We start from the raw sequence: 13,039 nt of genomic DNA, 5'->3' as shown, positions 1-13,039 counted from the left end.
AATTTTAATTAATTCCAAGTTAATACATAATTGTTTGTGGGAACATTTATTGAAAGGTAGAATTTTTTTTATTCAATACATCAGTTGCAAGTCCCATAAATCAAATACAAAGGAAACCACAAATATAAGTAATACTATCAAACATAAGAAAACATTCTTTGAAAACGAGCCACTTTCAATGCAATTGTTAATGCTATCTTGTCTTTGATGCTGTCGAAGAACTGAAAATATGCATACCTCCATGATGTCTTTAAGATCAGTGTGCCGCAAACCCCCCAAAAGCCTACAATAAAGCCAAGTACCATGCTGACATAGAACCACAACTCATCATTTCCACCTTCATTTATGTCTTTTGTATCCTTAGATGGGAAAGTGTCATCTCCAGGGCACTTAGTTGAGAGAGGAACGCCACATAGCAATGGATTTTCCATATAAATGGATGGATCAATGAGCGTTTGAAGCTGGTTTCCTGAAGGAATTCTTCCAGACAAGTTGTTGTAAGACAAGTTCAAGTGGGATAGTGAGGTTAAAGATGACAAGCATTGAGGAATCTGTCCTGAAAGGTGGTTGTGTGAGAGATCAAGTGTTTCGAGCCAATGCAAGTTTCCGATCTCGGAAGGGATCTTTCCAGTCAATTGATTCCTAGACAAGTTCAAGGTACCCAATAGAATGAGGCTACTTATTTCTTTAGGGATTTCACCTTGTAAAGTATTTGATGAAAGATCAATGCTCTTTACAAGATCTAGAGTCGTGTTGTACACAAGTTCCCTTCCTTTTAGTGTCAGTGTGGTTTGCTCATCAAAGGCATGAAAAGTATCATCTGATGTATATGAATCATTGACCAGCGAAGCCAAATTACCCAAACACTTGGGAATAGTACCTGAAATGTTGTTGTGACTAAGGTCGAGGATATGAAGTTGTTGAAGATTGCACAGTTGCTGGGATATATGTCCACTAAAATAGTTGGACCGTAATCGCAGCCTAAACAACATGGATACATTTAATCCTCCTATCCACTGTGGTATTTTGCCAAATAACTTGTTGTCTCCAAGATCAATACTCCTCAACTGAGAACAATTTTGCAAGGAATTTGGAATTTCACCGTCAAAATTGTTGTTGTTGAGCTTTAATACTTCCAGGGAAATTAATACCCCCAATGATGTGGGAATATTACCCGAGAGATTGTTTTGACTAACATCTAGAAACATCATTTTGCTCCTCACACTCCATGCATGACGAAATTCTCCATGAAATTGATTGCTCCTTAGAGACAAGATTCGCAACTGCTTCATGTTGTAAACAAAGGGAGGAATAATGCCATTCAAATGATTCTCAAAAAGAGACAATTCTTGCAATTGCTGCATGTTACAGATAGAGCGAGGAATATTGCCAATCAAATGATTCTTAGAAAGATCCAAAGAATTTAAATTGGGCATCATCTGGTCAATATTGGAGGGAATTGGCCCGGAAAAGGAATTGCTTTCAAGATAAAAGTAAATGACCTTAGTGGCTGACCAAAGTGGGAGTGGGCCCTCCAACTGATTATAACTCAAATCAATCCACTCCAATTTTGGAGATTTCAAATGGGATGGAAGGTTTCCACGAAATTGATTGTAAGACAAGTCTAGTCGGATGAGTTGGGAAGATCTCTTTAACAGCCAGTCCCTTGGTAAGGAATCCGAGATTCCATTACCACGAAGATTGATGGCTCTCAGTTCAGTTTGAGATTGAAGCCATATCCCAAAACCGGGACCTATATGACAATTTACGATATAAATTATGTAGAGCTTGAATGGAGGAACCCAATCATACGCCATGTCGAAAATGAGGGACGTGTGGTTGTCTATGCTTCCTGCTCTAAAATCTTGTAACCGGGTAAGATTTATGAAATGGGCTTCCGTTAGTTTGCCCTCCCAAGGATTAGAAGATAGATCGAGGGAAACTAGCTGAGAGAGTTGTCCCAGACTTTGTGGAATGGAGCCGTTCATCATATTAAAAGAGAGTTCTAAAGTTTTCAAGGATGACAAGTTTCCAATGGAATCTGGAATTGAGCCCCACAAAGAGTTTCCACCAAGGTAGAGATTTTGCAAACTTCTAAACATTCCAAAGGAGACCGGCAGTTGGCTTCCCAGCTCACAAGAAGACAAATCTAGTGACTCTAATTGAATATTTGAACAATTTGAGAAACTTCTCCAAAACTCTTCAAGCCCCCCACTAAATTTGTTCAAAAAAAGACTTAAGACCTTTAGCTTGCACAAATTTCCAATGCCTTTAGGAATTTGACCTTTCAAGCCTGTTGTAGATAAATCAAGTTGTTCCAGAGATTTGAAGTTTGCAAATTCACTTGGGAAAGGACCACCGAAATCATTCCCGGATAGATCAAGTGTTATGAGGCTGGTAAGATTAAAAAGTGATGTCAAGTTAATGCTCCGCAGTGATTGTGAAATGCTTTCAATTTGGCAATCAAATAAGTGTAACTCTGCTAATGAAGGAAGCATATTAACAGCATACGCCCAATTGACTCCTGTGGTGCTAAGATCCATGCCTCCGAGATGAAGGTATTTTAGAGAAGAGAGGCGAGACAGCCAATTCAAATTTCTGGAAAATGAGAGTTGATTCCTCCCAAGGTCAAGAAAATTGAGGCTTGAAAGGTTACCAAGAGAAGGGGGAATCTCACCTCCAAATGACGCAGAGGAGAGATTAAGATATTGCAAACTTTTAAGTTCCCCGAAGAACTTAGGAACTTGAATGCCATGAAAATCATTAAGGCTTAGGTCCAGGTAATTTAAATGTTTCAAGCTCAACAGAGAAGCATTTATCTTACCTCTCAATTGAGCCATTTCATAAGCCGACTCGTCCCACTCTTCATCAGAATTGGAATGTAGATCTGGGTATCGATTCCGGAGGTCCATCTTCACGACATGACCGGTGAGATTGTTGCATGAAATCCCTTCCCATCGACAGCAATCGTGCCTTACCCAAGAGGAAAGCCTGCCAGAATGATCAACAAGATGTCGTTTAAAGATGAGAAGCGCTCGCCTTTCTTCGTCGATGCACGAATTTGTTTCCACACTGCTTGAAAGTTCACCACCGGCCAAACAGAAAGAGAGTTTAGTAGTACTCTGCATGTAGGAAGACGCCAAAAGAAAAAGAAGGAAATAGTGAGCAATACTGAGGTGATAGTGGCTATCCATTATCACACACACTTTTCTTTGCTATGCTTTGGTGATGATGATGTTTAGCTTCTAAATTCCAGAATTTATAGGAATAGATTATCGATGCAGATCGAGAAGTTGCAACGAAAGTTGTCTGATGGATAAAAGAAAAGAGGGCGGGTCTTCACAACCCATTTTACAAGTTGGCAAGTCCATTATCGACACAGCTGGGACCTAGTTCTGTTGCGTCGTAGAAATCCATATGCAGCGGAGACTTTGAATTAAGGTCTTCTGCTGGAACTGTTCTTTTCATGTGGTGTAAAATTTTGAAAACGGATTTAGAATGTTTTATATTTTGTTCGAACGATAACGGATATAGATGCGTCGGGTTGAACAAGTTTGGAAGTCCATCACCTTCACCACAGATGCTGGTAGTCTTTACTTGGATATGACTGTCGTGTTGTTATTTACAAATTTTCTACACAACGAAAATGTTATTAACACTCCAAAATCGTCATTGTCACACTAGTCGCTTTCTCATCTGTTTTTCACTAATGGGAAATACATAGATTTTTCTGTGGAAGTTTCCGAATAATAATGAAGCCGTGTAGGACCAAATGAAAATGCATGCGTGATGGAGAATCCATATGCAGCGATGAATATTTAGTCTCCTCCAGCGCCTGTTAAAGGAGAAAAAAAGAGCAGAAAATATATCATAATTGACGACAACAAAATCCAGACGATAACAAAACAAGCTAACAACTGGAAAAAAAAAAAACACTTAAAATAAGAACTGAAACATTTTTTGTAACTCTGGTTTAATACTGTATGAACTTGTACATCTTTTTTTAATTTGTCATGTAAACTAAATTTTTAAGCAATTTGTTGTGCCAATTTTCTAAAGTTGTTAATTTGTCATCTCGCCTAAATTCCGTTAAGTTTTCCATCCAAAATAAGTTATATGTCTCCATTCAATTTATCATCTCACCCTAACTTCGTTTAATTTTTCATATAACTATTGGACTATCATTTTCCCTACAGTTTGGACTTTGGAGTGTCCCTTAAGGCAACATGACAGAGAAGGGGTTATGTGACCGACTATGACTTAGCAATTTGGCTTTTCTATACACGTTTTCGTGTGATTGTTGAAAATAATTATCTTACAAAGCTTTTTGAAGAGTGATTTTCACACGCTATTTTTAGTTTGTGACACACTCTTCTTTATTTCTAAATATTAGATTGAATAGATCAAACAGAACCAACGAATGTGTAGGAGGTTAAAAAACGTGTGCGTTTATCATTTTCTTCTTTCTTGCGTTTATCATTTTCTTCTTTCTTTCTTTTTTCCTTTGTTTTGTTATGAAATCAGGAAATAATTATGAAAAAAGATTTCCACACATTTTTTCTCCATTCATACTTTTGTTTATTCATGAATTTTAGACCGAATAAAGTAGAGAAAAATCAAGGAACAAAAATAAACTGAAGTGTGCTTGTGTGCGAAAAAATATTATGCATGTAGTGTTACGATGATATCCCTCCACGCTTGTAGAAATGCTCATGTTTGAATCCTAAAATAACTGTACTTGATCTACTGTGTGACTTTAGCCCAAATTTCTCGTTGTATACCATCCCTCATTACTGATGCGTATTTTGCACACTGCTTGAAAGTTCACCACTGGCCACACTGCTTGAAAGTTCCACACTCATTTCTCGTTGTATATCATCCCTCATTACTGAATTTGTTTCCACACTGCTTGAAAGTTCACCACTGGCCAAACAGAAACAGAGTTGAGTAGTACTCCGCATGTAGGAAGACGCCAAAAGGAAAAGAAGGAAATAGTGAGCAATACTGAGGTGATAGTGGCTGTCCATTATCACACACAATTTCCTTTGCTATGCTTTGGTGATGGTAACGTTTAGCAAGTAAATTCTAGAATTTATAGGAATAGATTATCGATGTAGATTGGGGAGTTGCAACGAAAGTCGTGTGATGGAGAAAAGAAACAAGGGTAACTGAAATGAATGGATTGTGTTCACAACCCCTTTTACAAGTTTGCAAGTCCATTGTCGACACAGTTGATACCTGGTTGTGATGGGTTCAAGAAATCCATCATGCAGCAGAGACTTTGAATTATAGGTCTTCGGCGTCCATTATGGGTTGTAGAAATTCACAACCTATCATCTTATTTACTCCTCTTTTATTGTCGTATTAAATTATGAAAACGGATTTAGATATGTTTTATATTTTTTTTTTCAAACGAAAATGGATATAGATGTGTCGGGTTGAACAAGTTTACAAGTCCATCGCGTACTCCACATTTGCTGGTACTCTTGACTTGGATATGATTGTTGTGTCGTTATTTACAAATTTTCTACGTAATGGAAATGTTATTAACACTCCAAAAATTGTCATTGCCACGCTGGTCGCTTTCTTACTTGTTTTTCACTAAAGGGAAATACAGAGATCTTTCTATGGAAGTTTCCGAATTCTTATGAAGCTGTGTAGGACCAAATGAAGCATGCATGATGGAGATTGCTAGCCGCAGAAGTCTAAGCACAGCAATTAGTCTTTGGTGGAAAATCCATATGCCGAGGAGACTTTGAATAGTAAGTCTTCTTCAGCGTCTGTTAGAGAATAGAAAAATATCATAATTGACGACAATAAAATCCAGACAACAAAGACTCTGGTTTACAGCGACGAGAGGTAGAGAGACATAATTCCAATGTTTGCTTCAATAACGCAGTGCAAGAATATTTGTATAGAGAAATTTTTTGAAGTGCCATATGAACGCTTACACATTTTTCAATTTGTAATACAAACTAAAATTTTAAGCAATTTCTCGTACCAACTTTCCAAAATCGTAAATTTGTAATCCCGTGCTAATTCTGTTAAATTTTCCATCATGTGCCTCCATTCAATTTGTCTTCTCATTCTAACTCCGTTCAATTTGTCATATAACTAATATTGGACTATCATATTTCATTTCCCATAGTTTGGACTTTGGAGTATCCCTTAAACCAACATAACAGAGAACGGGTTATGTGACCGACTATGACATAGTAATTTGGCTTTTCTATACACGTTTTCCTCTGATAGTTGAAAACATTTATCCTACAAAGCTTTTTCGGAGAGTAATTCTCACACAACAACGTTTGTCACCCATTACTTTTTATTTCTAACTATTAAATTGAATAAATCAAATATAACCACCGAATGTGTAAGAGGTTAAAAAGGGTTTGTGTTTATCATTTCTTTTTCTTTTCCCTTATTATGAAATTAGGAAACTGTTTTTGAAAAAATAATTTTCACACACTTTTTCTCTTCATCTATACTTTTTGTTTGTTCATGAATTTTGGACCGAATAAGATAGAGAAAAATCAAGGAACAAAAATAAGCTGGAGGGTGAGTTTGGGCAAAATCATTTATGACCTAGCAATTAGTTACAATAAGTAAAAAAATATTATGCCTTTAGTATTACGATGATATCCCTCCACATTTTAAAGAAAGTCTCATGTTTAAATCTCCAAATAATTACTTGATCTATTATGTGAAATCGAGTAACTTTACTCCCTTGAACTCAAAATTCGTTATACTTTGACTTGTGAGATCAATATCGAGTTTCAAGAGATGAAGCTAAAAATAAGCCTAAATAAAAATGTTATGGCATTTGATCCAAACTCGTTGGTCCTCCATCTTCAATCAACAACTTTGTTTTCTCCACCGATCATCACTCCCCCGTCACCCCTTCCCTCTCCTTTCCTCCCACGGAGAAGAGATGCAGACCCAACTGTTGCATACAGCAGGTTTCAGCTAAATTCTTCTCTTCCCAAGTCCCAACCACAGTATGTAACATGTTTGGTCGTGGAACACCACCGTGCAAAGCCCTGGCCAGCTCACAGATAGCAGGTCATGCACACAATCATGTGAACTTGTTTAACGAATGCATGATGGAGTTTGCTAGCCGCGGAAGTCTTGGCACACCAATTAGTCTTTGGGGGGAAATCCATATGCAGCCAAGACTTTGAACAGTTGGTCTCCTCCAGCGTCTGTTAGAGAGCAGAAAATATATCATAATTGACGACAACAAAATCCAGACAAGATCATCCATTGTAGACAACAAAATCCAGACAAGAACAAAACAAGCAAACAGAGACTTTGAATTAAGGGTCTTCAGCTGGCAAGTCCATTTTACGAGCTGGTTCTGATGGGTAATAGAAATCCATATGCAGCAGAGACTTTGAATTAAGCGTCTTCAGCTGGGAACTGTTCATTTCTTGCGGTATAAACTTACGAAAATGGATTTAGATATGTTTTATATTTTGTTCGAATGAAAATGGATATAGATGCATTGGGTTGAACAAGTTTCCAAGTCCGTCACCTACACCGCACTTGCGGGTAGTCTCTACTTGGATACGACTGTTGTGTCGTTATTTACAAATTTTCTACACAACGGAAATGTTATTAACACACTCAAAAATCGTCATTGTCACACTAGTTGCTTTCTTATCTGTTTTCCACTATTGGGACATACAGAGATTTTTCTATTGCATTTTCCGAATTCTAACGAAGCCGTGTAGGACCAAATGATATCGAATGCATGATGGAGATGGCTAGCCTAAGAAGTATTGGCACACCAATTAGTCTTTGGTGGAAAATCCATGTGCAGCCGAGACTATGAATAGTTAAGTCTCCTCTAGCGTCTGTTAGGGAGCAGAAAATTTATCACAATTGACGACAACAAAATCCAAAAAAGAATATCCGTTGCTGACAACAAAATCCAAACTAAGAACAAAACAATCAAACGACCCAAAAAATACTTAAAACAAGAACAGAAACTACTGAATACCTTTGTTTCTGACTGAGCAGCCTTGAGAAATCTTAACATGAAGACATATGGAGTAGGTGCATTAAGACGAAACTTCAGCTTTTTCAGAAAGGCTTTCTCCTGAAAAGCAAAGACTGTGTTTATTTTAGGACAAGCGAAAAGGGAACTATAGAATGCAGCATTATTCATCTCATAAGATATGCACCAGGACATTTCCAGATTCTAACAAAACAGATATACTGAATTAATCCGAGTCTAAGAAAAGCACAAACCATTCCAAGCACCTTTACTCTGGTGTATGTCTCAACTAAGATGCTAATTAAATTTTTGACCTGTAATTTTTCTTGTTGTAGATAATTAGAAAGAAAATCACGAAAAAATGCATATGAGTTGAGATATTGATATTTACCCTTGGATGCCAAAAGTCCTCATATTTTGATGCCAACAAGAGTGCAGTGATACCAACTAACTGCATGTCATCCTTCTTAATTGTAACTTGGGAAAGATGTTGATCGAGCAATGTCACCATGAGAGAGTTTCTTGCATTAACTCGAATTTGTAATGTACCGGTTCCGGATGAACAAATCAAGGGGATAGCCAGCTATTAAACATCATGAATTGTAAAATTGAACAAAGCAAGACAAAAAGGAATACAAAAACATCATAGTTCATCAAAAGGTTAAATCGGTTCTTCAATTAACCAGTTGACCAATATGCCTCGCATATGATGAGTAATGCCTGCCTGAATCGACATAAAATTTTCTGGAGGTGGATTCTGTGCCTGCAGTTAAAGACAATTTTAACAAAGCCAACAAGTCAGAATCAGAACTACACTAAACCTACTATCTTACCACACTAAGATGAAAACAGTGGTATAGAGACATCATAATCATTACCTCAGAAACCCAGTAATACTGATAGATCTCATCAACATAATCGGAAACTTCCAGTTGATTGCAATCGTCATCAATACTTGGCAGCTCTTCCGCCTTCAAAGCTTCAACACGATCCTCTAGTAACCGCAAATAGGGCCAAGTGTGAAAGTAGTTCATGAGTAAGGAATAAAGGCATCAATAGAACACGGTAAGCCCCAACCTTTGATCCAGTCATCAATAGAGATGTGTAAGATCTCCTATTCGATTTTATCCTGGAAACGATAGTTGAAGCACTCTGGCTGCAGTTGGCTTCAGATGGGAGCTCTCCCTGAGTTGCTTCATGCTTAACGTTCTCAGGAAGAGAAGTAGCCACTTTTTCAGTTTTGGATGAAGTTGCAGTAGCAGAAACTAATTTGTTTGGACGTGATGCACCCTTGGATTTCAAAGTCCTTTGCGATTCATGAGCCCTCAGTGTGGACAAAGTTGGCTGGATTGTAATAAAATTAAAGGGAAGATAAATAGAACGCACATCTACTTCATATAGATCTAACATGCCAAGAAACAAAGTCAGGATGATGATGTAATCTCATAGTAATGTAAAGCAATCACCCATGCGAAGTACTAAATTGAATGCACTGCCGTAAAGCTTCAAGTTGATGCCAAAATGGTTGCCATGTTAAGCAATAACACAAGTCAACAGATTTCAGGACCAAATGACTTTAAAAAAATTGACAGATTGTTGAAGTACTGAAAGTAAAATATGGCAACACAAATGAAATTGTTTTACTGTCTGAAGTAGACAAACTTGAGCAACTACAATTCAGAACTGGTCAAACAAAACGAGACATTAATTCTTTTTTCTCATTTGAGGAGGAGGGACATGAGTTCTATTTCTGATTAGACTTACCCTGACAGAATTTCTTGGCAATACACGGACATTTGAATTACGCTGACCCCTGCAATCTCAAATCACATGCAAACTATTAATAGATAGAAATCTCAACCGTGTTTAATTAAGACATAAAAGCTTAAATGATCATTCAATGAATTAGAAATCTCAACCGTGTTTAATTAAGACATAAGAGACATTCAATGAATTAGAAAGTTAATGAATGTAGTAATTCAAACTATAGTAGTAAAGAAGAATAAAATGAATACAGAAACCCATCAAGAGTAAAAAAACAATGTGACTAAACCGAAAACCAAACTCTCCAATGCAGCCATTCGAAATCTAGATGCTGTAACTTTCAAGACCAAAAATTGTACTCGCATGTAGCATCATAATATCAATTCTTAGATACCAGGGGACAAGAAAAATGACAAATTTTCCTTTTCCAGGACAATATTCAAAAGATCTAAAAATAACTGGGAGGAGCCACAAAATTCATAAAATTGGGGGTGAACAGCAGAGTACAAGTTCTTTGTTGTACATCCTTATAGTTTTACTTCTGCATCTGCTGTTATTTGCTTTGAGTTCTGAAATTGACATATTAGTCATGCCTGAAGTGAGAACAAACAATCCTATCCATAAAATGCAAGAAAGACGCTTCCATTCCATTCATTCAGAAGCAAAATGAGGTTTAAAGGAATATGCACCACTATCAGCAAAACATTTTAACTGGCTTTAAGCGGGATAGAAAACTAGTAGTATGGATCACTGTGAATCACATAATCACAAATCACTCACTCTATTCCTCAACAGATGGCTCCTCGTGGTATCGTTTACTCTAGGTACTACTTTCTTGCCAACCGTAGCCTTAATTGTATTCCAAAATGCCATTTGGTCAGACATCATGTGCCATGCACTTGTCAAATCTTAAATATTCAAGGCATCTTACCATAATACCCTGTTTTTCCTTCAGAATTTCTACCAGCATTTTCCTACAAGCAGGAAAGCAAAAAATATAAATGTCCAACTTGAAATCCTACTCCTGTTAAACTGAACCAAGGAACATTATTATAATGCACGACATCAACCTTCGGAATACATCAATAACAGATACAGATCTTATCCACAGTAAATAAACAAACATGTCTGCTGGTCAGATACCTTATCAGCTTAAGTGAAGTATATGAAGTCCTCCTTTAAAAAAAAGTTATAAGTTTAATCAAGGGTCTTTATATGTTTAGTTTCATAAGCATATGAGCCAGATTAGAATATTTCAAAGGCACAACAAACAAATTGCGGCATAATTTCTAATTTCTTATCAAGACGGAAAACAAAGGTGGCTTAGACCTGCCATCTGTAACAATAGGTTCACGATTTAGACCCATAGCCTTGGTCCTTTGACTCTCTGAAGGTGCCTTCAGCTCTTTAATAGCTACAGTTTATCCAAAATAAAAAAAAAATTCAAATGGTACAATTGAATCCGGGAAACTATACCAGCATTTCTGAAGTATTAAAGCTTTCCCACCCTTTTCCCTGATTGAAGTAACACAAAAATCAATTCTTACAATTGGAAGAACAACATATATGAAATGATAGGCGTTGATACTCGCTAAGCTTGTCAATAAAAACAAAACCCTGTCTTTGCGTTGTCAAACATACAACGTAACAGTGGAAAGTTGACCTTCAAAAAGCAAAACATGGACAGGAAGAAAACTTTAAAGTTTTGCAACTTTTGTCCAGTTTGGGGGTGGAACTATATATGAAAACTAACTTGAAGTACCCTGCTTAAGGGCTGCAAGTAACTATGAGATCTTTGAACCACTCATATGAAGGCTCTTTTCTTCATTTTCAGATTACAGAGAGATATCTAGTTATCTACTGAAGTCAGTAGAACAACATACTACGCAATCATGTAAATAAGAGTTACAAGGAAAATGCATTCTAGGATTTAACATTCTTACCAGGAAGGATATCCTTGATGATAAATTCACAGTCTTAACGTTTGTACCCACTGAAACCCTACAAAAATACAAAAGAATACAATACTAAATCAAAGCAAAAGCAAAGGATCTCGAACCTACTCACACCTTTGCTAACTTCTACAGTTATATCAAAATATCAAAAGAATATTGAATTCACAAGCACGTATAGGTATCATAATATCAAAATGCATACCGTTGCAAAGATTTAATCCTCTCACTTTTACCACTCCTGCATTGAAGATGGCCCAAATTTAGAACTTCGTAGCTCAAAATCCAAAAATGAAGGAACTATATGAGCAAATGAAAGGTACCAACTTTCCTTTAGAGGCATCACCCCTACAATCCTTGAAGAACTTGCAGGAAGTGGGCAGATACAGCTAATATCTGATACATTTTGGCCTCTACTTAGCGACATCATTGTACAATGCTCCCATTCTATTTGAATTGTTAGCACAGTTTGCATACAAATAAAAATCCCAAGATTTAAATTCTGGAAGGAAGGCTTAGTTGATTTTAGTTCTAAAACAACATAGACATTGATTAAAACCATAACATTCGATAATCGAAATGAAATTGCACAAATTTAAAACTACAATTACCCGATCCCGGCATCAGCTTTGGCAGTGTCACTTTCTGTATAAACCTTAAAACTTGAGACACCAACAGTTTAAAATATCGAAAAAGAAGGTCAGAAGCAAATAAATCACCACCACATGACCTTAAAACCAGCAGAACCAAGAATTGCGGTTCCACACCACGTGAGCATGTTGAGTTTTCTGTCCTAGGCCGAATTCTGGCTGAAAATTACGAAAACCAAGCAGGGTTTCGCAGATGTCAGAACTGATTTCATCCAAAGGAAAAACCAGAGAAAGAAATCAAAGAAAGTTATCCGGGAATCGAAAACCCTTACGGATTTTTCCGACCTTAGCAGCCAACATTTTGCTTCTCTCAACAAGTGTCGTAGTGCTCTGCCGATGATCCAATTTCTAGAAAAACCGAGAGAATTTCAATCAGTTCAAGACAAAATTCACGAGAAAGCAACTTCCAATTTATAAAAGAGGTATAAAGTTTTCAAGGATGACAAGTTTCCAATGGAATCTGGAATGGAGCCGTTCATCATATTAAAAGAGAGGTATAAAGTTTTCAAGGATGACAAGTTTCCAATGGAATCTGGAATTGAGCCCCATAAAAAGTTATTATCAAGGTAGAGATTCTGCAAACTTTTAAACATTCCAAAGGAGACCGGCAGTTGGCTTACCAGCTTACAAGAAGACAAATCTAGTGACTCTAATGCAATATTTGAACAATTTGA

At 37.0% G+C, this 13,039-nt stretch overlaps 2 protein-coding genes and 1 long non-coding RNA gene across 8 annotated transcripts in view; all 3 read right to left on the bottom strand.

The window, feature by feature from the left end:
- LOC137724680 (uncharacterized) overlaps nt 1-13,039 on the bottom strand; it is a 28,937-nt gene that overhangs the window by 3,951 nt on the left and 11,947 nt on the right. Inside the window, exons 3-12 of one of the 5 annotated variants that reach the window (XM_088694080.1) lie at nt 12,483-12,524; nt 12,327-12,370; nt 11,921-11,956; nt 11,707-11,764; nt 11,240-11,278; nt 10,695-10,737; nt 10,544-10,612; nt 9,764-9,812; nt 8,878-9,343; nt 8,667-8,762 (exon numbers count right to left, since the gene is read on the bottom strand). In XM_088694080.1, the coding sequence (XP_088550206.1) occupies nt 10,584-10,612; nt 10,695-10,737; nt 11,240-11,278; nt 11,707-11,764; nt 11,921-11,956; nt 12,327-12,370; nt 12,483-12,524 (291 nt within the window). In that variant the 3' untranslated portion in view covers nt 8,667-8,762; nt 8,878-9,343; nt 9,764-9,812; nt 10,544-10,583. Of the gene's footprint in view, nt 1-8,666; nt 8,763-8,877; nt 9,344-9,763; nt 9,813-10,543; nt 10,613-10,694; nt 10,738-11,239; nt 11,279-11,706; nt 11,765-11,920; nt 11,957-12,326; nt 12,371-12,482; nt 12,525-13,039 lie in introns of those variants that run through there. The other 4 variants (XM_088694079.1, XM_088694095.1, XM_088694082.1 and 1 more) reach the window with 4 other exon arrangements.
- Nucleotides 31-3,395, bottom strand: LOC137724444 (receptor-like protein EIX2). The gene has a single exon (XM_088694073.1). It carries the CDS (start codon nt 3,192-3,194, stop codon nt 138-140), a length of 3,057 nt encoding a protein of 1,018 aa, XP_088550199.1. The 5' UTR covers nt 3,195-3,395; the 3' UTR covers nt 31-137.
- Nucleotides 6,632-8,547, bottom strand: LOC148696683 (uncharacterized). Of its 2 annotated transcripts, XR_015962482.1 has the most exons (4): nt 8,391-8,547; nt 8,254-8,313; nt 8,003-8,101; nt 6,632-7,202 (listed from the first exon to the last, which is right to left on the bottom strand). It is a non-coding gene; the product is annotated as an uncharacterized LOC148696683 (long non-coding RNA). The 2 variants fall into 2 exon arrangements; XR_015962483.1 differs by lacking the exon at nt 8,254-8,313 and having other exon boundaries at nt 6,633-7,202.

This window comes from Pyrus communis, chromosome 5, assembly GCF_041283825.1.
Source record: "Pyrus communis isolate YQ-2024b chromosome 5, ASM4128382v1, whole genome shotgun sequence".
Lineage (NCBI taxonomy): Eukaryota > Viridiplantae > Streptophyta > Magnoliopsida > Rosales > Rosaceae > Pyrus > Pyrus communis.
This window is presented reverse-complemented; position numbering and strand designations above follow the sequence as displayed.